At 34.0% G+C, this 25,915-nt stretch overlaps 1 protein-coding gene across 1 annotated transcript in view; it reads right to left on the bottom strand.

The window, feature by feature from the left end:
- The window catches only part of LOC114333958 (solute carrier family 12 member 8), a 75,546-nt gene that overhangs the window by 36,580 nt on the left and 13,051 nt on the right, over positions 1–25,915 (bottom strand). The window contains exons 2-5 of the mRNA XM_050641497.1: positions 17,995–18,185; positions 14,841–15,021; positions 12,767–12,912; positions 1,402–1,636 (exon numbers count right to left, since the gene is read on the bottom strand). Of these exons, the coding sequence (XP_050497454.1) occupies positions 1,402–1,636; positions 12,767–12,912; positions 14,841–15,021; positions 17,995–18,177 (745 nt within the window). The 5' untranslated portion in view covers positions 18,178–18,185. The remainder of the gene's footprint in view (positions 1–1,401; positions 1,637–12,766; positions 12,913–14,840; positions 15,022–17,994; positions 18,186–25,915) is intronic.

Raw genomic sequence — 25,915 nt, 5'->3', positions numbered from 1 at the left:
TCTATAGGGTAAGTTCGGCCCTGACACTACTCCTACCTCCTCGTAAGTCAGAGAGAGAAGGGGTCATCCATAAACTACGTCGTTGGGAAGAGGGTTGGTGGGGGGCTTGCTTATTACGACGGAGTACGACAGGGGGGAGGGGGTATGAGTGCCCATTCGACGTCGTTTAATATATTGGTATATTTAAATTTGTCGCTCTTGTGTCTATAAAAATAATTTTTTACTAGCTTCTACCAGCATTAAAGTATCAGATATTCATATAAAAACGTATAGTTTTTGATATGAAATTGAAAATAAAACAAAACGTTTACGAATAAATATACCTTTGTTAAAATTAAAAAGAATAATTCTATTATAGATACTTTTATCGCATACTTTTCATTTCGTTTTTATCAGTCACGGCGTTAAAATAATATTAGGTAGCACTTTTGTACAGGGTACAGGACAACAAACAATAAGACATTGTTCTTTGGGTTTAAATTATCGCTTCTATATACAGAACAACGTTTGGAAGCAAAAAAATATTAAATTGTTAGTTCATTTATGTGCTGCATACTGTGTGTGAAACAACAGTTCTGAAAGAACGAATAGAAATAAAATACTGTTTTCTATTTAGTTAGTAAGTCGTATTTATAAAAAACAAAATAAATATAAAGATTTATATGATGCAGTTAAGAAAGCATACCCCGCAAAATCTTGGTACAATGCTATTTAAATGCATTCATTTTTTTCGAATACTAAGAGAACTAATAAAGATTTTTGAAAAATTTAAACGCAGATTGAAAGACTGCATTATTGCCGAGGGTCAAAAGTTCCTGAAAACATCTATAATGTTTATTTTAATAAGTTACAGGGGTGAAAAAAAAAATAGAAAATTTTGCCTGATTTTTCATTTTAAATATTTCATTCCAAAGAAACCTTTTGTTTATTGTAAGGGACTTTCAACCCTCGATCTTTTATTCTGCGTTTAAATTTTTCAAATATATTTATTAGTTTTCTCAGGATTCGAAAAAAATTAATGCATTTAAATAGCATTGGACCAAGATTTTACGCCTACCCCCTCATATTTGATTAAAAAAAAAACAGAAATAATATTGATTTTTTTTAAATCAATGAAAGGGGGGTCGTGAGTTGCAACGACGACGTCGACATGGTAGGGGGGGTCGTCTCTAAACGACGAATTACGACGGAGGGGAGGGGGAGGGTATTAAAAAGTTCAAATTTTTTACGACGTAGTTTATGGATGCTCCCGAATGAGAAATCTCGATACGGTTTTCGAGTAGCGCCATCTAGTTGTTGATACGTCTTTCGGTTACCACGAGGTGAGCTATCTAGTGGGTGGTTTATAATCAATGGTTTAAGTAAAAAACTATTCGTAGTAATTATATATTTTTAGCATACCTTCTTCTGTATGTACAAAGCTGCCAACCATAAAATCTAGCCCGGCTGAAAGCAATATCAACAGCAGTATAAACTGCAATTTAATAACCCATTTAACTCCTGCCACGTTGATAATGCTTAAAAGGAGTACAGCTGCTATGGCAACTATTCGTACGGCCCATTTTGAGTCACCAAGACCGATCAGTTCAGCCATTGATTCTCCGAAACCAAGAACATTGAGTGCACAACCAACGGCCTGTAAAAATAAAATTGTTTATAATTTTACAATATGAAGGGTACAGGGGAAAAATGGGTTAAGTCAAGATTTGACGAATTTAAGATATTGACGTTATCTTCTATAGCCCGATCAGGGAACGCAAAATTTTACGAAAAGCTCCAAAAAAATAAAGGAAGGATGAAAATTTGGGAATAGGTAGATAGTTGAAATTGTCTATTATTATATAAGGAAAAGTTTACAATTCTACATCCCCTCCATTTTACAAAAATTGGAAAATACGAGGTGAAAATTTTTTTCTCGGGGGTGAAAAAATATACGTTCAAAATAAGTTCGGAATTGGATAAAATGGCTAATTCTAAGTAACTTTTGTTCTATAGAGTTTTTTTACTAAGTCAATACTTTTCGAGTTATTTGCGAGTGAATGTGTTCATCTTTAACCAAAAAAATATTCTTAGTAAAAATATAACATAAAAAATTGAAAAAAATGGTGTATGCGTGACGTCTGCAGACCCAGTAGAAGCAGAGTTGCAGCTAATGAAATGTAGGTTCTTCTTCGTCAAATTCCAAATCGAATATTTCAATGTGAAATAACCAAAAAACGGAGCACTTTTCGGGGAAAATTAATTACAACTTTTTTAAAGTGTTTAAATAAAGATTTATTTTTGTTTTTTAAAAAAACTTCTAACATTAAAAGTAAGTGAGTTACGTTCAAAATATTGTTGGTCCTTTTTATTTTTTGGTAAAAAAATGGCGAAAATCACACCTTAATTAGCTTCTCAAATAAAATTAATCGTTACCGCTTTACAAGTTACTTTACTTATGTATTGTTTATATATAAGTTTCATTGGTTCAAAGTGCTCAGTTTTGAAACAAATTGGGTTTAAAATAAAAGATTTTTTTTAATTTTGAAAAAAATCGTAATTGTTTATGGAATTAACTTAAAAACAATTAGGAATACCAAAAATCTCAAAGAGTACTAAAATATACGTTTTGCTTTTCTGAATATTTTTGATTTTTTGTTTTCTTGTTAGACAAAAATTGGTTATGCTATGGCTGTTCAAAATTTGCCTAAACTCGTGATTAGTTACTCGTTCAAGCCATTTTAACTACAGCATTTTCAAAACGAAGCACTTTGAACACATGAAACTTACAGATCATATAAATAATACACAGACAAAGTAACTTGTGAAGTAATAATGTTAAAATTTATATGTGATGCAAATTAGAGGGTGATTTTCGCGATTTTTTTACCAAAAAATAAAAGGGACCAACAATATTTTGAGCGTAATTCACTTACTTTTAATATTACAAGTTTTTTAAAAAAATAAAAGTAAACCTTTTTTTAAACACTTTAAAAAAGTTAAAATGAATTTTCCCCTAAAAGTGCTCCGTTGTTGGGTTATTTCACATTGAAATATTCGATTTGGAATTTGACGAAGAAGAATCTACTTTCCATTAGCTGTAACTCTGCTTCTACTGGGTCTACAGACGTCACGCATACACCATTTTTTTCAATTTTTTATAAGCTATATTTTTACTAAGAATATTTTTTTCGCTAAAATACTTACTTTTTGAGTGATCTCCGAAAAACCGTCCAAAAACATGTTTTATTTTGTTAATCACGAACATATTCACTCGCAAATAACTCAAAAAGTATTGACTTAGTAAAAAAACTCTATAGAAAAAAAGTTGTTTAGAATTAGTCATTTTATCCAATTCCGGTCTTATTTTGAATGTATTTTTTTCATCTTCGAGAGGGGGGTATTCCCCTCCATTTTTTTTAAAATGAAGGGAATGTAGAATTGTAAACTTTTTCTTATATAACAATAGACAATTTCAACTACCTACATATTCCCAAATTTTCATCATTCCTTTATTTTTTTTGGGGTCAGATTGTTCTTTGATCAGGCTACTAGAACCTACGTTAGATTTTGTTGTAAACATACCTCCCAGGACAAAAATACGATACGTTGGGAAATATTTAATAAGAAAAATATCCTGAGCAGGGGAATAACGGGCTATACAGTTTTTGCAGAGATTTCGGCGTCCATTTGTTAATAATTAACAATCAAAAGTTTAAGTGTTAAACTATCAGTATGTATCAAAAAGGTTAAGAAAATCATTTGTATATCCAAAAATCAATCGCTTTGCAAAATTACTGTCATTTTTAACGGATAAACAATTAGAATAACTTTTAAGCTATTACTTGTAGACGAAATATTTTTTCGTATTTAAAAAGCTGTCAGCTTTACATGAATTTAAACAAGTAAGTTATTCTAGAACGAGTAGGTAAAAAGTAGGGATAAGATTATACTTAGCATTGTATGAGTGTTAAAAATGAAGCTGAAATGAGCATATAGTCAGAGAAGGAAATAGTTGTCAGTGATTTATTTCAAAGTTCGTGGATTATTACGGAATTTGAGGGGAAAGAGGAGTAATTTTAGTAGCCTGTAAAATTATACTATAACTTTACGTGTATAATTCTATAATTTGGGGCTGTCCATTAATCACGTGAGGCTCGAAGGGGTGGAGGGTTCCATAACAAATCACGAAACATCACAAGGGGGAGGAGGGTCTAGTAATAATATCACGTGTATTTATTTTTTAAGGAAAATGCCCGAAACTAAACTGAAAAGTGGTGTTACATGTATTTATTTTTTCACCAAATGCACACAAAAATCGAAAGTGGCATTGGTGTGACTGATAAAAATAAATCATTTCTCATTCTAATATATAAACCAAGAACACATTAATTTTCTTTGGTTCCACCCAAATTTCTGTAGCGACACGGGATACTTTACATGGTAATTATTTTAAGTGCCTAAGATAAGACATGGCTCTTATGGCACGTATCCATACAAAGGCGAACCCTGCTCCGTGAACCAGCTCGAGTAGATACGCTATGAGCTCCCCTATCTACAAACACTTTTTGAAGACCCTTCGATAATCGTCAAAATAGTATACCAGGTGAAGTTTATATATTGTGGTTTACAAGACTTAGGGCCGATAGTTTCTGTCCCGATTAAACCTTGGTTAGAGGAATTTTGTCGTGCAAAATTTCGCTAAACGGGGTTTAATCGAGACAGAAAGTACCGGCTCTTAAAAACCGACTTTAATCGCTTGAAAATTTTTTAATTGCTCCTTTTATCAAAGGTAAAGTTATCCAACTGTAGTGTCAACTACAGAACACGTGTTATTTTTAAGTAAATAATTTGTTGCAAATCGGGTAACCCAAAAATTCAGGTAAATCTTGAAATTTCAGTAGCCACCCTTTAATCAGTGGCGTATCCGCATAGACATATTTTGTATGTCTACCCTTAGAATAATTTATTATGTTGTATATATTGTGTAACTCTTAAAAAATGAATTTGTGTGGTCAATAAAGAGTACAGTTGTCACTTTCATAAAACAATAGTCACTTATATTACTTAGATCTACTTACTACTTATAGAGTGCGGTTGCAATTTTTAAAATACTAATTTTTATAAATATTATTTCCAAAGTCAACTGAACCACGTAACAAACTAATTACTTTAAAATAAAATGACTCCAGCTTAGAGGCAACTGAATTTGTGATTTTTTTTTAATTATCGCCTATCAAAATATTCAATGTGTTTTAAAAGTATTCATTTTTTTCGAATCCTGAGAAAACTAATAAGTATTTTTTAAACACATAATGAAAGATTACGTTATTACCGAGGGCCGAAACTCCCTGAAAACGTCTATAATGTTGATTAATAAGTTACAGGGGTGAAAAAAAAAGAAAATTTAGTGTGACTTTTAATTTAAAATATCTCATTCAAAAGAAACTTTTGGGTTATTCTAAGGGACTTTCAGCCCTCGGTAATAAAGCAATCTTTCATTCTGCGTTTAAATTTTTCAAAAATACGTATTAGTTTTCTCAGGAATCGAAAAAAATTAATACATTTAAAACACATTGAACATTTTGACATGCGATATTTTGCGCTTATGCCTTTAAGATGTTTTATTTTCAGGTATTTTATTTTGTTTTATGAATTTACTCAATAATGTCTACCTCTAAACGTTATTATTGTAGTCTATAATTTTTAATAAAAAAATTAGATGATACTTATCTACCTACTATTCGTGTATTTTATAGATATTTAAAAAATAGATTTTTTGTAGATCCTAAAAAATACACGTGATATAGGGGGTAAGTCTTAAACCTCACCATGTATCACCAATGGGGAGGGGAGGTTAAAAAATGCCAAAAAAATATCACGTGATTAATGGACGGTCCCTTTTATAATTATACTATTATTTTAGTAAGTAATAAGTAACATTTCATGCAACAATTTCCCGCCAACTATTTCCTTCTTTGAGTATAAGTTTGGCCATTTTATAGGCGAGTCAATGAAGAAATTAATAAACCTACAAATTTTTTGCAGTTGGATGGATCTCAATGACTTAATACATTCGTAAGAGCATTAGGAAATTTGGTGAACTAAAGTGATAATGTCGAAATTAAATTGCAAGGAACATTCATTTTCCGAAGTGATTGCTAAATTTTTAATTCGGAAATGAGTTCAATATCACTATTCGGGGGTTTTTGGGATCGCTATATACTATACAGTGAGCACGTAAAGGTTGGAATAAATTCATTTTCTCGAGAATGGACGATTTTGGAAAAAAATCCCAAAACAGGTCAATTTTTATTTTAAAATTCCGACTTACTGGCATATATATCATACTAGTGACGTCACCCATCTGGGCGCGATGACGTCATCGATGATTTTTTTAAATAAGAATAGGGGTCGTGTGATAGCTCATTTGAAAGGTAATGCAATTTTCTATTCAGTAATATAAACATTAACATAATTATTTATACAGGGTCTCCAAAAACAAATTTTTTTAATTAAATTTATTGACGTAAAAAGAAGAATTAGTGTAATTTATTTAATTCAAAATACATTTTACTGTTATCAGAAAACAGGAAAAAATGTTTATTTGGCAAATAAATATTGTTTTTTGCTTTAATTCAATATTAAAACCACCACCCACCAGTCTCGTGACAGTTTGAATATTTAATTTAAGCGAAAAGCAATGATTAATTTTTAAATAAACATTTTTTTCAGTTTTCTGAGAGCAGTAAAATGTATTTTCAACTAAATAAATTACATACATTCTTCTTTTTATGTCAATAAATTTAAGCCAAAAAATTTTTTTTGTGGACACCCTGTATAAATATATATGTTAATGTTTATATTACTGAATAAAGAATTGAATTACCTTTCAAATGAGCTATCACACGACCCCTATTCTCATTTAAAAAAATCATTGATGACATTACGACCAGATGGGTGACGTCACTAGTATGATATATATGCCAAAAAGTCGTAATTTAAAAATAAAAATTGACCTGTTTCGGGATTTTTTTCCAAAATCATCCATTCTCGAGAAAATGAATTTATTCCAACCTTTACGTGCTCACTGTATACGAATATCATAATCTCTGAGGGACTGGCACCTAGACCGAGCACTAAACCATACCCCCCTTTTTTAAAGTTATTTCGTTAATACTAGAAAAATTGCCTAAAATTTAGTTCTTCTTTTTGTATAGACATGACTGTCTGTTTTTTCATTGTGCCTCCAGTAAGTTGTCGTTCCATCGTTTTCGTGGTCTTCCCACTGATCGTCTTCCTATTGGGGAACCGTCTCTAGCCGTCTTTACTACTCTATTTGTTGTCATTCGGCTTATGTGGTCATTCCATTCTATTCTTCTGTTTCTTACCCAGTTATTAATGTTATCCATCTTGCATCTCGGTCGTATATCTGTACCGGGTGTCCCAATAAGAATGGCTCTCGGCCATATCTCAGGAACCGTTTATAGTAAAGCTTTGAAATAAAAAATTTTATAACAAAAGTTGCCTCAGGAAAAGCCTGGAAATTATTTTCATAATTGTGGGACCACCGCTAGAGGGCGTAATTGAATATCAAAAATTAAAAAATCTAAATTTTACAAAATTTTCCTAATGAAGGGGCACTGGAAATCCGATCGTCGTATTCTTCATAAAATTCTACGCATATTTGATTTGACAAGTTTAGGTCTACCTTTGGAAATAAGAGGTGGGGGTGAGTGGGAACCTTGTTATGAAAAACTGGCTGTGAGTCCGGTTCTGCTTAATCAAATTTTGCAAACTTGGTCTTGTTGAAGACAGATCTTTTTCGTCAATGTAAAAGTTATGATTTCGAACCAACTTACTGAGTAATATGCCAGCTAGAAGGCGTTATTTAATTTTTTTCAGAAATCTAGTGTTCCTTGGAAAATATTAAATACAAACATGCATTTTTAATACCATATTACAAAATTAGACAAAATTAGCAACAGAATAGCGAAAACCGCATGTTAATACCTTTTTTCTATCTCGAGATATCTTACAAAACGTGTAAATTTAAAAACATAACTGTTACTGTCACTGGTAAACGAAATAATTCATTAAAAGTAGTGTGCTATGGAAACAACAAAGAAACATTTTCCAGCTGTCAACGTATATTAGGTCTTTTCAACGCTTCTCATTTGTTTCGAGCCTCGTTCATATCTCGTATATTAATATTATACACGGATTATACGGCATATGACAGAGGCTCGAAACAAATGAGAAGCGTTGAAAAGCCCTATTACAAAGAAATAAAAACAACTATTTAGTGATGACATAAACGTTCAAATTTTTGCCCATCATTTTCGTTGCAAACATTTACTCTTTCAAGAGTGGATTGAACAGCAGTCTCAATTTCTGCTCTCGATATGCTTTGAATGGCGTTTAGTATTCTCTGGATAATGTATTCTAGAGTAGTATATGATGGGCAAAAATTTGAATATTTAGGTCGTCACTAAGTAGTTCTTTTTGTTCTGTGTTATATTTAATGTTAATAGTATTGTTTCTCTTTATATTGTTGTTTTAATTAATTATGTTTTTATACGTTGACATCTGGAAAATGTTATTTTGTTTTTTTCCACAGCACACTACTTTTCATTAACTTAGTTTACCGGTGATAGTAACAGTTATGTATAAAATTTACACGTTTCTCGAGATATCTTGAGATAGACAAAAGGTATCGACATGCCGTTTTCGCTATTCTATTGCTAATTTAATCTAAATTTATAAAGTATGATTAAAAATGCATACTTGTATTTAATATTTTCCAAAGAAAACTAGATTTCTGAAAAAAATTAAATAACGCCTCCCAGCTGGCTTATTACTTATTAGGATGGTTCAAAATTATCACGCTTACATTGAAGAAAAAGATCTGTCTTCAACAAGACCCAGTTTTCAAAATTTGATTTAGCAGAACCGGACTTACAGCCATTTTTTCATAACAAGGTTCCCACTCACCCCCACCTCTTATTTGCAAAGGTAGAGTTAAACTTGTTAAATCAAATATGCGCAGAATTTGGTGAAGAATACAATAATCGGATTTCCAGTGCCCCTTCATTAGGAAAATTTTGTAAAATTTAGATTTTTTAATTTTTGATATTCAATTACGCCCTCTAGCGGTGGACCCACAATTATGAAAATAATTTCCAGGCTTTTCCTGAGGCAACTTTTGTTATAAAATTTTTTATTTCAAAGCTCTACTATAAACCGTTCCTGAGATATGGCCGAGAGCCATTCTTATTGGGACACCCGGTACTTCTAGCTCTGTCCCATAGAGTCTTACCATCGATTTTTCGAAGGGTTTTCATCTCCGCTGTTTCGAGCAATATTTTTGTCCTCTCTGTGTCGGGTCGTGTTTCTGCCGCGTATATCATTATTGGTCTGATGACTGTTTTGTAAATTATGCCTTTCATTTCTTTTCCGATATTTTTATTTCTCCATATTGTGTCATTCAGGCAACCTGCGGCTCTGTTTGCTCTATTCACTTGATCTTCCACTTCTGTTTCGAGCCTTCCGTAGCTAGATAGTGTGATACCTAGATATTTAAACTCCATCACTTGTTCTATTATCTGACCTTCCAGCTCCAATTTATATCTTATTGGATCTGCTGTTATAACCATGCATTTTGTCTTTTTTGGGGAAATTAACATGTTAAATGTTCTGTCAATCTTCACTTTGAGAGATTAGTATTGCATCACATGCATAGCAGATTATTTTAAGTTGTTTTTCTCCCATTTGGTATCCTTTTTTGTTCATACTTTTGAAATTTAGTTCAAACGCATAAAAAAACAACTATTTTAAAAATTTTCCACGACAAATATTCTTGGTTCGAATTTATAATTAGACTTTTTGTTGAGTACTTTCGATTGAAAATATGAACTTTTTATTAGTTACACTTTCGACAAGAGCAATAAAAACACGTGTGTATCTTACTACCACTTTTAATAAACTCTTTTTGACAAGCTTGGCAATTGACGCTGTTGCCAAGGTGACTTGAATTGCGCTAGGGTCTGAACAATTCCTTTTTGTGGTAATTTTGTCTGTGTCAAAATTTAAGTAGCAATATTGTAAAACGATAACAAATAAACGGTATTACAGATATATGTACCGGGTGTCCCAATAAAAATGGCTCTCCGCCATATCTCAGGAACCGTTTATATTACAGCTTTGAGAAAAAAATATTTATGACAAAAGTTGCCTCGGGAAAAGCCTGGAAATTATTTTCATAATTCTAGGTCCACCGCTAGAGGGCGTAATTGAATATCAAAAATGAAAAAATAAAAATTTTACAAAATTTACCTAATGAAAGGGCACTGGAAATCCAATCATCGTATTCTTCATAAAATTCTGCGCATATTTGATTTCACAAGTTTAAGTCTACCTTGGCAAATAAGAGGTGGGGGTGAGTGAGAACCTTCTTATGAAAAAATGGCTGTAAGTCCAGTTCTGCTAAATCGAATTTTGCATACTTGGTCTTGTTGAAAACAGCTCCTCTTCGTCAATGTAAGAGTCTAATTTTCGAAATAGCCTAATAAGAAAAATGCCAGCTAGTAGGCATTATGTAATTATTTTTGGAAATCTAGTTTTCTTTGGAAAATATTAAATACAAGTATGCATTTTTAATGCTGTATTACAAAATTAGACCAAATTAGCAACAGAATACCGAAAACCGCATGTCGATATCTTTTTTCTATCTCGAGATATCTTAAGAAACGTGTAAATTTTAAACAACTGTTAATGTCACCGGTAAACGAAGTTAAGGAAAAGTAGTGTGCTGTGGAAAAAACAAAGAAACATTTTCCAGATGTAAACGTATATAATTAATTAAAAGAACAATAAGACAAACAACACTATAAAATATAACAAAGAAATAAAAGCAACTACTTACTTAGTGACGACCTAAATGTTCTAATTGTTGCCCATCATTTACGATACAAGCATTTACTCTTTCAAGAGTACATTGTAACGATGGTCGTTGCGTTTCGTTGCTTCAGGTAACTATCAGTCGAAGAAAAAGAGTTCGCTTTTTTAAAACATTTTTATTCGGAATCAAAATAAACAGAAGATACGATAATTAGCCTTAATTACTCATTAAGTTCGTTAATAAAATATATTTATAATTTCTACGCATCGAGGTTATTGTTCGGGCCGATGTGAAGATATTTTTGTACATGAATGAATAATTTTGACGATCGCGCGAAATAGAAATTGCTTTTATTAATACGACATGAATGTATAAGGAAAGGGGAGAAAGGAGATCCCGCTCACCTCGCCGGATTGGAAAGACATATAAAGGATATATGATCACCGCTCATATAAGGATAGGTAAAAGGACAGGTAAGAAGGAAACTGTCGGATTCGCTCAGCTCGCCAAAACGATAGCGGAAAATAATCGGGAAATACTACCTACATAAACTCACCTCTTGTACCTCGCTGTTGTCTATTATTCTTCGATCAACGCTCCAAGAATAATCATCAACTAGGCTTTTCGGTCCGATTTTTATATCGTTCGAAAAATTACAAAAACGTATTTTACTTAATTCAGTGGCGTACTCTAGACCATAAAATTATATTACCGTCACAACATTGAACAGCAGTCTCAATTTCTGCTTTCGCAATGCCTCGAATGGCGTTTCGTATTTTCTAGATCATGTTTTCTCGAGTAGTGGAAATAGCGGCAAAAACAAGGTCTTTAATCCGTCCCCCGTCCCCGTAAATAAAAGTCTAAAACAGTTAAATCTGTTACTATTCAATCTACTCTTGAAAGAGTGAATGCTTGCATCGAAAATGATGGGCAACAATTTGAACATTTTAAGCAGTCACTAAGTACTAAGTAAGTAGTTGCTTTTATTTCTTTGTTATATTTAAAGTATAGTGTTGTTTGTCTTATTGTTGTTTTAATTAATTACATACGTTTACATCTGGAAAATGTTTATTTGTTTTTTCCATAGCACACTACTTTTCCTTAACCTCGTTTACCGGTGACAGTAACAGTTGTTTAATATTTACACATCGCTTAAGATATCTCGAGATAGAAAAAAGGTATTGACATGCGGTTTTCGGTATTCTGTTGCTAATTTAGTCTAATTTTGTAATACAGGATTAAAAATGCATACTTGTATTTAATATTTTCCAAAGAAAACTAGATTTCTGAAAATAATTTAATAACACCTCCTTGCTTGCATATTACTTATTAGGCTATGTCGAAAATAAGACACTTGCATTGACGAAAAAGAGCTGTTTTCAACAAGACCAAGTATGCAAAATTCGATTGAGCAGAGCCGGATTTACAGCCATTTTTTCATAAGAAGGTTCCCACTCACCCCCACCTCTTATTCGCAAAGGTAGACTTAAATTTGTGAAATCAAATATGCACAGAATTTTATGAAGAATACGATGATGGGATTTCCAGTGCCCTTTCATTAGGCAAATCTTGAAAAATTTTGATTTTTTAATTTTTGATATTCAATTACGCCCTCTAGCGGTGGACCTACAATTATGAAAATAATTTCCAGGCTTTTCCCGAGGCAACTTTTGTTATAAATATTTTTTTCTCAAAGCTGTACTATAAACGGTTCCTGAGATATGGCCGATAACCATTCTTATTGGGACACCCGGTACGTGGACTAAGTAACTACCAAAATTATCAAGTAACTATCAAGTCTTAATAAACTTAAAGTAGTTGAATAAAATTCTGCATGAAATAAGTATACGATTTGTTCTATAAATTGTACATAATTTATTAACTTACCTGGCCAAAACAATATAATAGACCAAGTGATCCCCCGAATCTTGATCCAAGAGTATGTGCTACAACAAAATAGACTCCTCCAGACTCTATTCTACATCTTTCACATATTCCTACTGCTGAAAGCACTGATATCAAGGCAGTGATCACTAGAATTATAAGAAATGTTAACTATAGGCTGAATTATAATAACACCTATGGAAATAACAATAAAAAAATCAAAACTCATGAATTGTTTTTATTTGTGCTCTTATATCAGCTTTATCTATTGTCCCCAATTTTTCTGTATTTACTTCCATATTTTGTTTTCTCCTTATGTCTCATTGTGTTTACTTTCTCCTTGTATTCTGTGGTTTGCCAGCTAGTCTTTTTTGGAAATGTTGAAATCTAGGCTTGCCTCGCAATATTACTGTGCAGTTTCCGAAAAATATCGACTATCCATTTGCTTGATTTTTTATGACCTTCTTGTTAGCCTCACATTACTAATTCTGGTTGACTTTATCAGATGTTGAACAAAACATTTTATTTAGAATGTTAAATGCGGCCTCAGAGATCCAGACCAAGGTTCCTTGATAACATCGATGAAGGCATGGGAAATATATATACATATGCTTGATGAATACGGAAAGGAATAACGCAAGCAAACAGAGCTTATTTTGCCCTCTCCCATATATTTCGGTCTAAAATGTCCACCGAAATTCAAAGATGAGAATATATAAAACCTTAATTCGACCAATAACATGCTATGGCAGTGAAGCCTGGGTCCTGAAAGAAACATCCAAAAACAAACTCGACACATTCGAAAGGAAAGTGCTGAGGAGAATACTAGGACCTGTGAGGGAAAACGGAATCTTCAGAAGTCGATACAACAACGAGCTTTATCAACTTTATAAGGAATCAGACTTCATTAGAATACAAAGATTGCAATGGGCCGGACATGTGATAAGAATGGGAGAGGATAGGCTACCAAAAAGAGCACTGAATGGTAGAATGCAGGGAAAGAGACCGGTTGGAAAGCCAAGAAAGACACAGTAAACAGTGACGCACAAGCCGTTTTAGGAGTCCGTGTATGGAGAAGAGCAGCCACAGACAAGCAAAGGTGGAGGCAAAAAATAAAGGAGGCCAAGGCTCAATTTGGGCTGTAGTGCCGTAGAAGAAGAAGATATGCTTGATGAAGGAATGCGATGGATAGTGACGATTGGAGAGACATTCTTAAGGAAACTAGGACTCACTATCCTTATTGGTACTATTTCATCTGTGTCAAAAACAATTCTCATCTAGCAAAATGTCGCACTGTCTTTCAGCTGCTTTCCACCCACGGTAATGGCGCTGTTTGCTATTCTACGTTGAGTAAGAACAATCGTTTTTAGCAGATGCCGCCACGGCATCCATGTCATCATGATCTGTCGTTTGTGGACCGAGGCTGGCGGCCTGAATTTTAGTTGTTCAGAGAGAATCAAATATGCGCTCTCTGAGGAAACCCCAATAAGAGAAGAAACTAGTTAGAGTGCTTTTGGCGCTCTCTGAACTAACTAAAGTAAGACGGCTTTTGTTTCGGTTCACAACGAAATGATTATTTATAACAATCGTTTTGTTTGCACGGTTCCGTATCTTTTTCAATTTTAATGAATTATTGGTATTAGACGCCATTTGGTTTGCACAAACTATAAAGCTTCGAAAAGTGTAAAACTATTCATGTATTTTTCTGTTGATTTTTCTAGATTGTTTTCTATCGCCACAACAGTGTTCTAATACAATCAGCCCATACTTTTTTACACTTTTTATTGTCTTCAATACTTTTCATATCTATTCTTTATGCCATTTATCTTACCTAAGTTTTTGTTCGGCTCGCTAATTTTCTGATGCAATGCTTTGTGTTACTGTTCCTTCTTTATTTTTTCGATTTCTTATTGCTCATCATCTAACTAGGTTCTTTTAATTCCCCTTATTTTTTCCTTAGTTTACTGTACATATTCTTATTTATACATATTCCCATTTAGCCACTTAGTATTATTTCAACCTTTGTTTATATTTTGTATAATAATATAAATATAAAAATACAACGAACTATATCTACCTGAGAATAAAACTATAGAAATGCCACTAAATACTCCAGCTTGTGCTACAATCCATCCTGATCTTAAAAATACTATCACACCAAATATGTTAATTAAGCAAGATGTGAAAACACCATCCCATGTTCCAAACAAAACCGGTTGGGATATAAAAAAGTTAGATTTCCACCAAGGCACATCTCCCTAAAGCAAAATATATCATAAAAATACCAAACATAATATATTATATATTTATTTCATGCAATTAATAACATTAAAAGCAACAAATTATTGAATCGGAAATAAAATATTTTTTAACCAAAAATAAAAAAAAATGTTTTGCATGTACCTACTCTCAATTGTAGGACAATAATGGTTCTAAGATAGCTCGTTTTTAAGCTGAACAGTGTTGTAAAATTAAAACATTTCTGTTCATAAATCAGTCAGAGAAATTTTGTTCATAAATCAGTCAGTAATCATTTCTTTTCGACAGTTGCACTTTTAACACGTTGCAATCAAGCCACGTGATGAACTCTTTGGAAGGGAGAAACTGTCCTGAATACCTGAGGAATGATGTTCCTGATTATCTTTCCAAGAGGAAGATAGAGGTGGAGAAGAGTGGTAGTAGATGTAACGACTCTTACAACAGTTCAGTCTCCGTCTTGGGCCTCACGCTGTGAAATTGGGCATACGACGGGGTTTTAAACTACAGATGCGGAGGATATGTAACCCCCTTCGCATTCGCGGATGACCTCACTGTGCTAGTAGCAGAGCTGCTAAGGATAAATTCCTGCTGCGGACAACGCATGTGAGTGGTCAAGGGCTGGGTCAAAGGATGAATAGGGAAGGTCTTGCTCTCGCAGCTGATAAGACGGAGGCTCTAGTATACAGGGGCTACAAAATAAACGAGAGAGTAGTACTTAAATGTGCGAGAGACACGCCCAGAAAGGACGTCAAGTATCTAGAAGTTACCCTTCATCTGACTGGGAGTTCAAACAGCTGCAGAACGTGGTGCAGAGAGCAGCTCAGGGTTGCAAAAAAACATGTTTTTTTAATTATAAACAAAACACATGTTTTCTTTGTTTTAAACGTTTTTTTTTTGTTTAAAACACATGTTTTTTTTTGTTTTTAAATTGCATGTTTTAAACAAATAAAACTTGTTTAAAACACATGTTTTTTTGCTTGAAACATGTTTTTTGTTCGTAAATTTTATATTTTAAACAAATAAAACTTAGAAGAAAACGTTAAAATCATATTTTCTTAAACATAATATTAATTGAAAGTGTTTGATCTATTATTATTCTACTAAATAATAAGATAAGAAAACCAATTGCAAAATTAGGAGCTATTGCCTGGGGAACCCCAGACTATTTACTATTTATAATTTCGCATTGCAAGTTGGCTATTGCAATATCGTCTACTGTCAGATATTTTGTGCTGTTTCTTGTAATGCTTAATGTTTTTTAAACATGCAAATGATTTGGTGACCCCAGCTCATTTTTTGGCAAACTTGCTTGATCATCGCAATAGTGGAAATAAAATTATCATCCATCCATTATAAATTATCATCCAGAAGCATTTTCAATTATTATTATTACCAGGCAAAGTCTGTAGCCTTTAAACCATATGTTTTCTAAACATCTAATTGAGAATGTAAAACCATTGGCATGGTGGCGTTCTAAGACAAATATAAATACTACAGCATTGAAACTTGCTCAACAGATTCACACAGCTATTGCATCGTCAGCCAACATAGAAAGGCTCTTCTCATCATACGATTTACCATTCCAAACTACGTAATCGTCTAGGCAATGTTAAAGCTGCTAAGTTAGTTTCAATTTTTAAAATTCCATCAGTGATAACGTGACTGATAAGGCTGATGATTTAGATTACAAGATTACTATGAGACTGAAACAATTTTGATAAATTGATTAACTCTTGCATGCAAAATGTTTTAAGTTTTCCAATTTTTTTTGTGTTCCGATTATTAATAAATAAATAATATGTATGTTAAAAATTTTGTATAATGTATTAATTTGATAATTTTTTTGATATTTATTATATGTTGTATTAATAAAAAAAAATGAAAAAAAAACACTTGTTTAATTCAAGTGTTTTAAACATGTTTTAAACAAAAACTATTTTAAACATAAACAAATGTTTAAAACATGTTTAAAACAGTTGATTAAAACAAAATGTTTAAAAACAAAACAACCCTGGAGCAGCTGTTCTGGGGAAGATGATACTTGTCATCGGTGGTCCAAAATTCGAAAGGAGGAGGGCTCCATATGGTGTTGTGCAGTCTGTCGTCATCTACGCAGACCCAGTCAGGCAGAACAAGTATGTTGCTTGTAGCATGTGCATACGAGGTATCTATGCTGCAGCTCTGTGGGCGATCATTAGCTGTGTTCTCTTACATGTGTTAGTGTACGTGGTACCAGTATCTACCACCGTAGAGGGTTAGATAATGGTAAGGACGAAATGAGTAATGCTGCAACGTCGGCTGAAAGAGAAGTCTCAATCGAGCAGTGGCAGCAAGAATGGGAGGAAACACATGATGTAGAACATAGTCATCTAGACCAGCGGTTCTCAATCTTTTTGTGTCATGTACCACCAAATACTTTTTATTATTTTTGGTACCACCTAACTGAAATACATATCTAACTAGGTGATCTAATTAACTATGATAGTGGTGCTGATTTTGGCTGTTTTTGCGTTTTGTGTACCACCTCAAAAATGAAATGTACCACCAGTGGTACATGTACCACAGATTGAGAACCGCTGATCTAGACTATTGGCTAAGATGCTGATACGCCATGATTAGAATATGTGTGTGACAAAAGTGAATGGGAATCGGGGGATAGCAGAGCATTAGGAACGCTATGCATTAGGTAATTGTCAATTCCACCTTGATGTGACAGACGTGAGATTTTAGTTGTACAAAAAAATCAAAATATACCATATCAAATATATTATTATGGAAGGTACAGGTAGAAGAAAACATAAGAAAGATGGAACAGAAAATTAAAACATTAAAACACTATAAAACTGATAAAAAGGAAGTTGATCTAACATGATTCATACCAATTATGTAAATGATAGCAAGTGAAAAGTTAATAAGTAAATGCTCACATTGTAATTGAACAGCATAAAGTTATTAATAATGGGTATACTTACTTGTTCCTCTGCAAATAGTTCATTAGCCCCTGATGCTTGATGACCCCCAGCACCATAGTCATTTGACAGATCAACAAAACCGCTTGTGTTACCCCTAACCCTGGCTGCCTCTGTTCCAAGTCCATATCTGGACCAATTAATATCCTTATTTCTTAGGTCTCTGCTCGTGTTCCCGTTTTCCATTTCTTAACCTAAAAAAACACCTTTATGAGACATGTGTAGGAACATAATTATATATGCATTTGTTTCTGAAGTCACTTGGTGGTAGTCTGCAAGAGTTTTTGCGACCTACAATCTAGTGCGTCGAAGTTATTCAAGATATGGTTGACTTTTTGGACGAAGATAGAATCTGCAGATTCAGTCTCCATGAAATAGTCCCATTTTGTGCAGGTATCTCTTGACTAGCCTTTGTCCATTAAAGAAGTCTGTTACAAATCTGAACTGATTCCTGCTTATTTTCCACAGTACTTCAGCCCTATTATCACAGGTCTCTCCAATATACATTTTGCCATGTGTTTGACTGAGTGTATTTTTCAATCGAGAGTTATGTTGTGTTCGGATCCAAACTTTTTCTGTTGTGTATAGTGCTATTTTTCACTCCTAGCTCTGGACCGAAGTATTTTGTAGCAAGTGTGTGACACTCTTATGTACTGCCAGTTTGAGTTTGTCAAGTTTTTCTCATCATTCTCACAATAGCCTACGGTCACAATAGTTAGGGCTTCTAAGAGCCCCATGACCATTTGACTATCTGTGTATATACTCATCCGTTTCAGTTCAAAAGCCCTCATGTTAATTTATCTTGCACAAAGCAAGATTATATAAATCTCATCCTGGAATACAGACATATTTCAGGGTGGAATAGAAATGTTTACATTTCCACAACTAGTGAATATTCCTATACCCGATCCTTCTGCAGTTTTAGACCCATTTATGTATCAAGAATAATCCTACTAACTGCAAGGACCTTTTTAACCCATTCACTGCCGATCATACGCCAGTGCGTGAAATGTTTACTTCTGTCGGGTGCTGTTCACACGCCAGGGCCCTTATTCTTGAATTTCGGGGAGTAGAAATGGTAAGAGAAAGTGACGTAAAAGTAGGCGTGGCTAACTAAAACCGAAAATGATGTATTCTTGAAACAAATTCTCTTAATTTTTGAGAGAAATGTCACTCCCCAAGGCAGTAACATTTTCTATTGATAGTATGTAAGAGAAATTGAAAATGGGAGTGAAAATAACAATACATAACCCTAAAAAAGCGGAGAGGTCTCAAAACCGTCTATTTTATTTCTATCTGCTTTCTTCAATATCCATGTTTCCCATGCATATGTGACTATGGAAAAATTAGAGCTCTTACCAGCTTTAACTTTGTTTGCATTGTTATGGTTAAATTTTTACAAATTGTTATATACCAGTTTCATCATATTCATAGCTGTTTTTGCAATAGTAAGTCTTCTATGTATGTCTCTGTCACATAATATAATATTTTCTGTCTGAAATATTTTAGCTGATCAGATTGTATCTAACTCTTAAGCCTCTGGTTTTTAATTGCAATTTAGAGATGTTTTTTATTGAGAGGGTTCCTAATGTCATAGCTAGATCTTGTTTTACACAGAAACTTATCCTTCAATCCACAAACTTCTATATGCAGATTTATGGATAAGCTCAGGGGCGTGCGGTCCATGAAAGCAAGGGAAGCATTGCTTCCCTTGGTTTCCGTAGGTAATGCCGTACCAACTGAGTAACAGATTATTTTAAAAAAATTGAACAAACACATAAGCAGGATTTTAAGTCGCATACGAGAATATTTAATTATTTAATACAAGCAGTAAGTAATAAGAAAGGACAAACGTATTTTACTCTATTTTTGTCATACAGTAAATAACAAAGCAATGAAATACGCTTAAGCAGCGCTGCATGCTGCATTTTCTAGTTTTCGTTCCGTACGCGGACCCATAGGCCATGATCGTATTTCTACGTTGGTATTCGGAGTCATGTTGGCAGATAATCTGATTTCAAATTTGCTTCTCCTCAGCCTATGTAAAAATCACCGGGGTTACACGCAGAGTGCCGAGTTCATATCTATAGCTTATAAGCAATTTCGTCAACTGCATACAAGGAGCTGTTTTAGTGAATTTAAATGGGATCTACCAGCATTTGACAATGACAGCTTCGTGGAATTATGATTTATATTTTATTTAATTATTTATATAAATAAGTATGTATATGATTATTATTATAAATAGTAAATATTTATATAAATATATTATATGTATTAGGGTTCTGCTTTTTTCAGAAATATTCACATTCTCAGATAATTTATTTAATGTATTGCAATGCAAAATAAACGAGATTGGTTTCTGTGGAAAAAAAATTTGCGAATTTAAAGATGTTATTAACAAAAAGAGAGAGAGATGACTTTGAAAAATGCTGGAATAATATGATGGCAAGAAGTTTTCAGCCTAAAAGGAAACGCAGACGCACTGATAATGTTGGAGATGTCCAATCGTGCTACCGCCGACTATACTATCATATTTTAGATCAAATATGCCAATGAATGGAAAATAGGTTTAAGAATTTTGATGACCGAGACTTTCGTTCAGGTAGAAGAATTGAATTACATTAAAGATAGGTGTTTTTACAATTTTTTTTTATAAATTGCTTCCCCTCTTTCAAATTTTACCGCACGCCCCTGGATAAGTTTCTATCTACATATCTACAGAGTAATGTCTATTACATATCTATACATAGATATTCCAATAAGTAAAAAGTTTGAATTGTATGGGTTTCGTGATAAATATTGGGAAGTGCTTCAATAACCAATATTTACGAATTACAAATGGTAACCACTCTATAATTAACTATTCTAATTGGGAAATAAGCCACAATTTAATTGAAAAAATAATTTTATTAACGTTTCGACTTCCAATTCGGATTAATGATATTAAATATTAATATTTTGTATTTTGACAACGACGTCCGAATTGGAAGTTGAAACGTTAACAAAATTATTTCTTCAATTAAATTGTGGCTTATTTCCCAATTAGAATAGTTAATTACAAAAATGCCACAAAGAAATAGCTTCAGAACTCTATAATAACGTTCAATGAAGATGTCACACATGTATTTTGTCATAAAACGGCAATTATTTTAGTTCCAAAGTGTAACAATTCGAGTTGTTTCATTTTGTAACTGATTTTTTCCTAATCGTTTTATTTTCTCAGTTGCAAATAGTTAGATTTCTAAATTTTACACTTCAGAGTTGGTTTTGAACATTAAAAAAATTTTCAAAGACTGAATGTCCAAGGACAGATGATGAAAGAAATATTTTCGGAAGAAGGCAAATAGATTCTTTTCCTGTAATGGAATTTTCCTATTAAAAAGTATTTATATGGAAATATTTTCTTTCAATACTGAGTACAATATGTATTTAAATTTTTTCAGTCAAAAACAGATGCATGTTTTTTCTGTGAATATTTTAAAAATCTATCCAATGAAGAGAAGCTGAAAAAACAGGAAAGCTTTGATCCTCACATTAATAAAAAGAACCAAAGTCAATTAGAAAAAGAAAACGATTTAAAACTGTCTTCTTCGTCAACTGTAGTATGTTGTTTTAACTTGCTAGCAGTTCAGGTTGTTCCAAACGGAGTTAGAAGTGATTCTTTTTTAAAAGGGGGCTTGTCTGTTACAATTACACAATTTACGATATACACTGCGCGTCATAGAAAACGGGCACCCTAAAAAATGGGTCATTTTTGATGTCGCGTATCTCCTAAACCTGTTGTCCGATTTAAGTGATTTTTTGAATATGTTATAGCCCTGTTCTTTGGCAATATTCCTGTAATAATATTTTTGTAAAACAGGTAAATTTTCATTGTATACCGGGTGTACGAATCAAACTGTGTTTTTTTCTCAAAGTTCGCAACACCCTGTGGAATATTCTAGCATTTATAAAATACTGAAATTAAAACCCAACTATAGCCTCAGGTTTTCTTAACATTCTGTTTTTTGATTCATTCGCTTATGTTGGATAATACAAAAGTTATGTACTTTAACAACTAGGCATGCTCTTTATCAGTACAGGATGTTTCTAAAGAAGTACGACAAACTTTAAGGGGTAATTCTGCATGAAAACATAATGACTGGTTGCTTTTAAACATATGTCCGCAAATGCTTCGTTTCCGACATACAGGATGTTGAATTTTTTCTTACAAACTGACGATTTATTTATTGCCCTAAAACGGATTGAGATATGCAAATGAAATTTGGTGGGTTTTAAGACGTAATTTTTGAACATTTTTTGACATACAATTAAGAATTTTTTATTCACCATTGGCGTGCATACGAATAATATGATCGGTCATATTACCAGTATGCGCTCCAATAGTGAATATAAAATTCTTAGTTGAATGTCAAAAAATGCGCAATAACCATCTCTTAAAACCTACCAAATTTCATTTGCATATCTCAACCGGTTTTAAAGCAATAAATAAATCATCAGTTTGTAAGAAAAAATTTAACATCCCGTATCTCGGAAACGAAGCTTTTGCGGATATGTGATTATAAAGCAAACTGTCATTATTTTTAATGCAGAATTACCCCTTAAAGTTTGTCGAACTTATTTAGTCCCTAAAACCCCTTAGACTTATAACACCCTGTACTGATGAAGAACATGGCTAGTTGTTAAAGTACATATAACTTTTGTATTATCCAACATAAGCGAATCAATCAAAAAACAGAATGCTAAGAAAACCTGAGGCTATAGTTGGGTTTTAATTTCAGTATTTTATAAATGCTAGAATATTCCACAGGGTGTTGAGAACTTTGAGAAAAAAACACAGTTTGATTCGTACACCCGGTATACAATGAAAATTTACCTGTTTAGCAAAAATATTATTACAATGATATTGAAAAAGAATAGGGCTATAACATATTCAAAAAATCATTTAAATCGGACAATAGGTTTAGGAGATACGCGACATCAAAAATGACCCATTTTTAGGGTGCCCGTTTTCTATGACGCGCAGTTTACATAATAAACAAGGATATTGCTTTTATGGCAGGAAGGGTAGCTCATAGGGGTATTAACAAAATAAGTGGTTGTTTGCTAAAATATTGTAGCGGAAGAGAAATCTTGGCCGATCCCCGTATAACAGTAAACACCTCGAGAATGACGTAATCGGATGTGCTAGGCCTCGCCGGAGAATTCTGGAAGGTACGTCACGTAGGCGGAACAAGCCGATAGCTCGAGATGGGAGTCGATTGTTCCAGAATAACAACTGGGTATAAATACGGGCATATTTTGTGAATAAGTTTAGTGTATAAGATAAATTCGTCTGTAACTTATATAAATAAAGTCGTATATAAATTACGAACCGCTAGTTTTATTGTAATTAGAAGTAATTACACTAATCACGCTACAGTTGGTGTCGGTGTTCGGTTAACTTAGTGCGATATAAATAAGTGAATTACAGAGAGACTTTAAAAGACTTTTGAACTTTATTCGTCGGGAACAACCGGAGTGCGTTAATTGTTCGGTATTCGGAAAGACTGTTAAAAGACATTTTGGAAAGTACGTGTGTGCCGACCAAAGATGTTGCTACAAGAACTTACAGTAAAACAGCTCCGTGAACAGCTCGAGGAACGGGATCTGGACAGCAGTGGGCTCAAGATAGTCCTACAAGCACGACTCGAGGATGTCCTCACGAAGAACGGAGAAGACCCAAAGACGTTCCACTTCCAGTCAGCAGAACAAGTAATCTTATCGAAATTAAAAACTGTTTCTGAAACGATCGATGAAACTTCTAGAAGAAGCGACGAGAAACTTGAAGAAGTTAGTAGACAGAACAACGAGAAATTTGAAAGTGTTTCTCAAAAGATCGATGAAACTTCTAGAAGAAGCGACGAGAAACTTGAAGAAGTTAGTAGAAGAAGCGACGAGAAACTTGAAGAAGTTAGTAGAAAAAGCGACGAGAAGTTCGAAAATGTTGCTAAAAGATTCGATGAGACTTCTCAAATAATTAAAGAGGTCTGTAGGCAAAACAACGAAAAACTAGAAGAAGTTTGTAAACAGAACAATGAGAAATTTGAAGAAGTTTCTAGAACATTCGATAAGATGCAGAAAAGTGTAGAGACCGTAGAAGAAAAGATCAAACAGCTAGAGAGCAGGATAACCGATACAAAAGTACAACCATCAGTTAATGCAGCAACGTTAGATCCTTTAGTGAAAGATGAACTACCGAGAGACGAAACGTCGCATAATATGAGATTCAAATTACCACCATTTGATGGAAAGTCCTCTTGGTCCATATATCTTAGACAGTTTGAAGCTATTGCGACCGCCAATCATTGGACCGAACAAGAAAAGGCTGTTTCCTTGACTGCTGCTTTACGAGGTGATGCTGCAGATATATTAAGGTCAATTCCCAAGGGTCAAGAAAATTGTTACCAGACCTTGTTCACTCGTCTAGAAAAACGCTATGGAGATGCCCATCTACAACAAGTATACAAAGCACAACTGCGAAGTAGAAGTCAACGAGCAAGTGAGAATCTGCAAGAATTTGAAGCAGATGTGGCTCGTGTGGTGCGGTTGGCTTATCCAGAGGTGCCAGACAGCGTTTTAGAAGAAATTGCAGTAGATACCTTCGTCAATGGGCTGAAAGATAATGAACTACAGAAAGCTTTACGACTAGCAAGGCCGAAAGTTTTAGATGAAGCACTTGCTATTGCCTTGGAACACGAAGCAGCTAGCCAAGCTTCACGAAACAATCGAGTAATAACCGTGGAAAAAGGCGATAAGAGAAAAGATGAACGTTTGGTGGAAATGGTACGGAGGGTGATTCGTGACACGATGCCGAAGAGACGCATGAAGAGGGCTGGAAGAGTTGGTTCAAATACAGATGCTTCCTCGATACGGCCATGCAGTGAAAGTTATAATCACCGGCTTAAAGTAGATGAACAGCTTTGCCCTGTGAGACGAACTACCGTCGTTAATGAGCAATGGCAGCCACAACAGTTACAAGAAGCCCAAGAAGACGATCCATGTATAAAAAGAGTATTGGATTGGATGCGTCGAGGTGAGAGACCTAGTTGGCAAAACATTAGTGCATGTAGTCCGGAAGTCAAGGCCTACTGGAGCCAATGGAATTGCCTGATACTAAAAGATGATCTTCTGTACAGAACCTTTGAGAACGATGATGGTACAGAATCTAAGCTTCAGTTGATTGTACCTAAAAGTAAAGTGTCAGAAGTATTGCGTCAGTTGCATGACGGTACATCAGGTGGACACTTTGGTATTACGAAGACTCTGCAAAAGGTTCGAGAACGGTTCTATTGGGTGAACTGTAAAGATGATGTAAGAAGATGGTGCCGAAAATGTGAACCGTGTGCATCCGGTAATGGTCCGGTTGGTAAAAAGAGAGCACCCATGAGACAGTACAATGTTGGAAGTCCTATGGAAAGAGTAGCTATCGACATTGCAGGTCCATTTCCAGAAACCGATGCTGGAAATAAATACATCCTGGTAGCCATGGATTATTTTACAAAATGGACTGAGGCCTATGCATTACCAAATCAAGAAGCTGCTACCGTTGCAGAGGTACTTGTTAAAGAATTCTTTAGCCGATTTGGTGTTCCCTTGGAGATCCACTCCGACCAAGGGCGAAACTTTGAGTCAGCTCTTTTCCAAAACGTTTGTAAATTGATTGGTGCCAATAAGACCAGAACAACACCCCTGCATCATCAATCAGATGGGATGGTCGAGAGGATGAACCGAACGATGGGTAAACACTTGTCCAAAGTTGTATCTGAACATCAGCGAGATTGGGACCAACACATTCATTTATTCCTGATGGCCTACCGCTCGGCCGTAAATGAAACTACAGGTCAAACACCAACCTGCCTGATGTTGGGTCGTGAAGTTC

This window comes from Diabrotica virgifera, chromosome 10 (assembly GCF_917563875.1).
Source record: "Diabrotica virgifera virgifera chromosome 10, PGI_DIABVI_V3a".
NCBI lineage: Eukaryota > Metazoa > Arthropoda > Insecta > Coleoptera > Chrysomelidae > Diabrotica > Diabrotica virgifera.
Note: the sequence above shows the minus strand (reverse complement) of the source record. Positions and strands in the feature narration are given on the sequence as shown.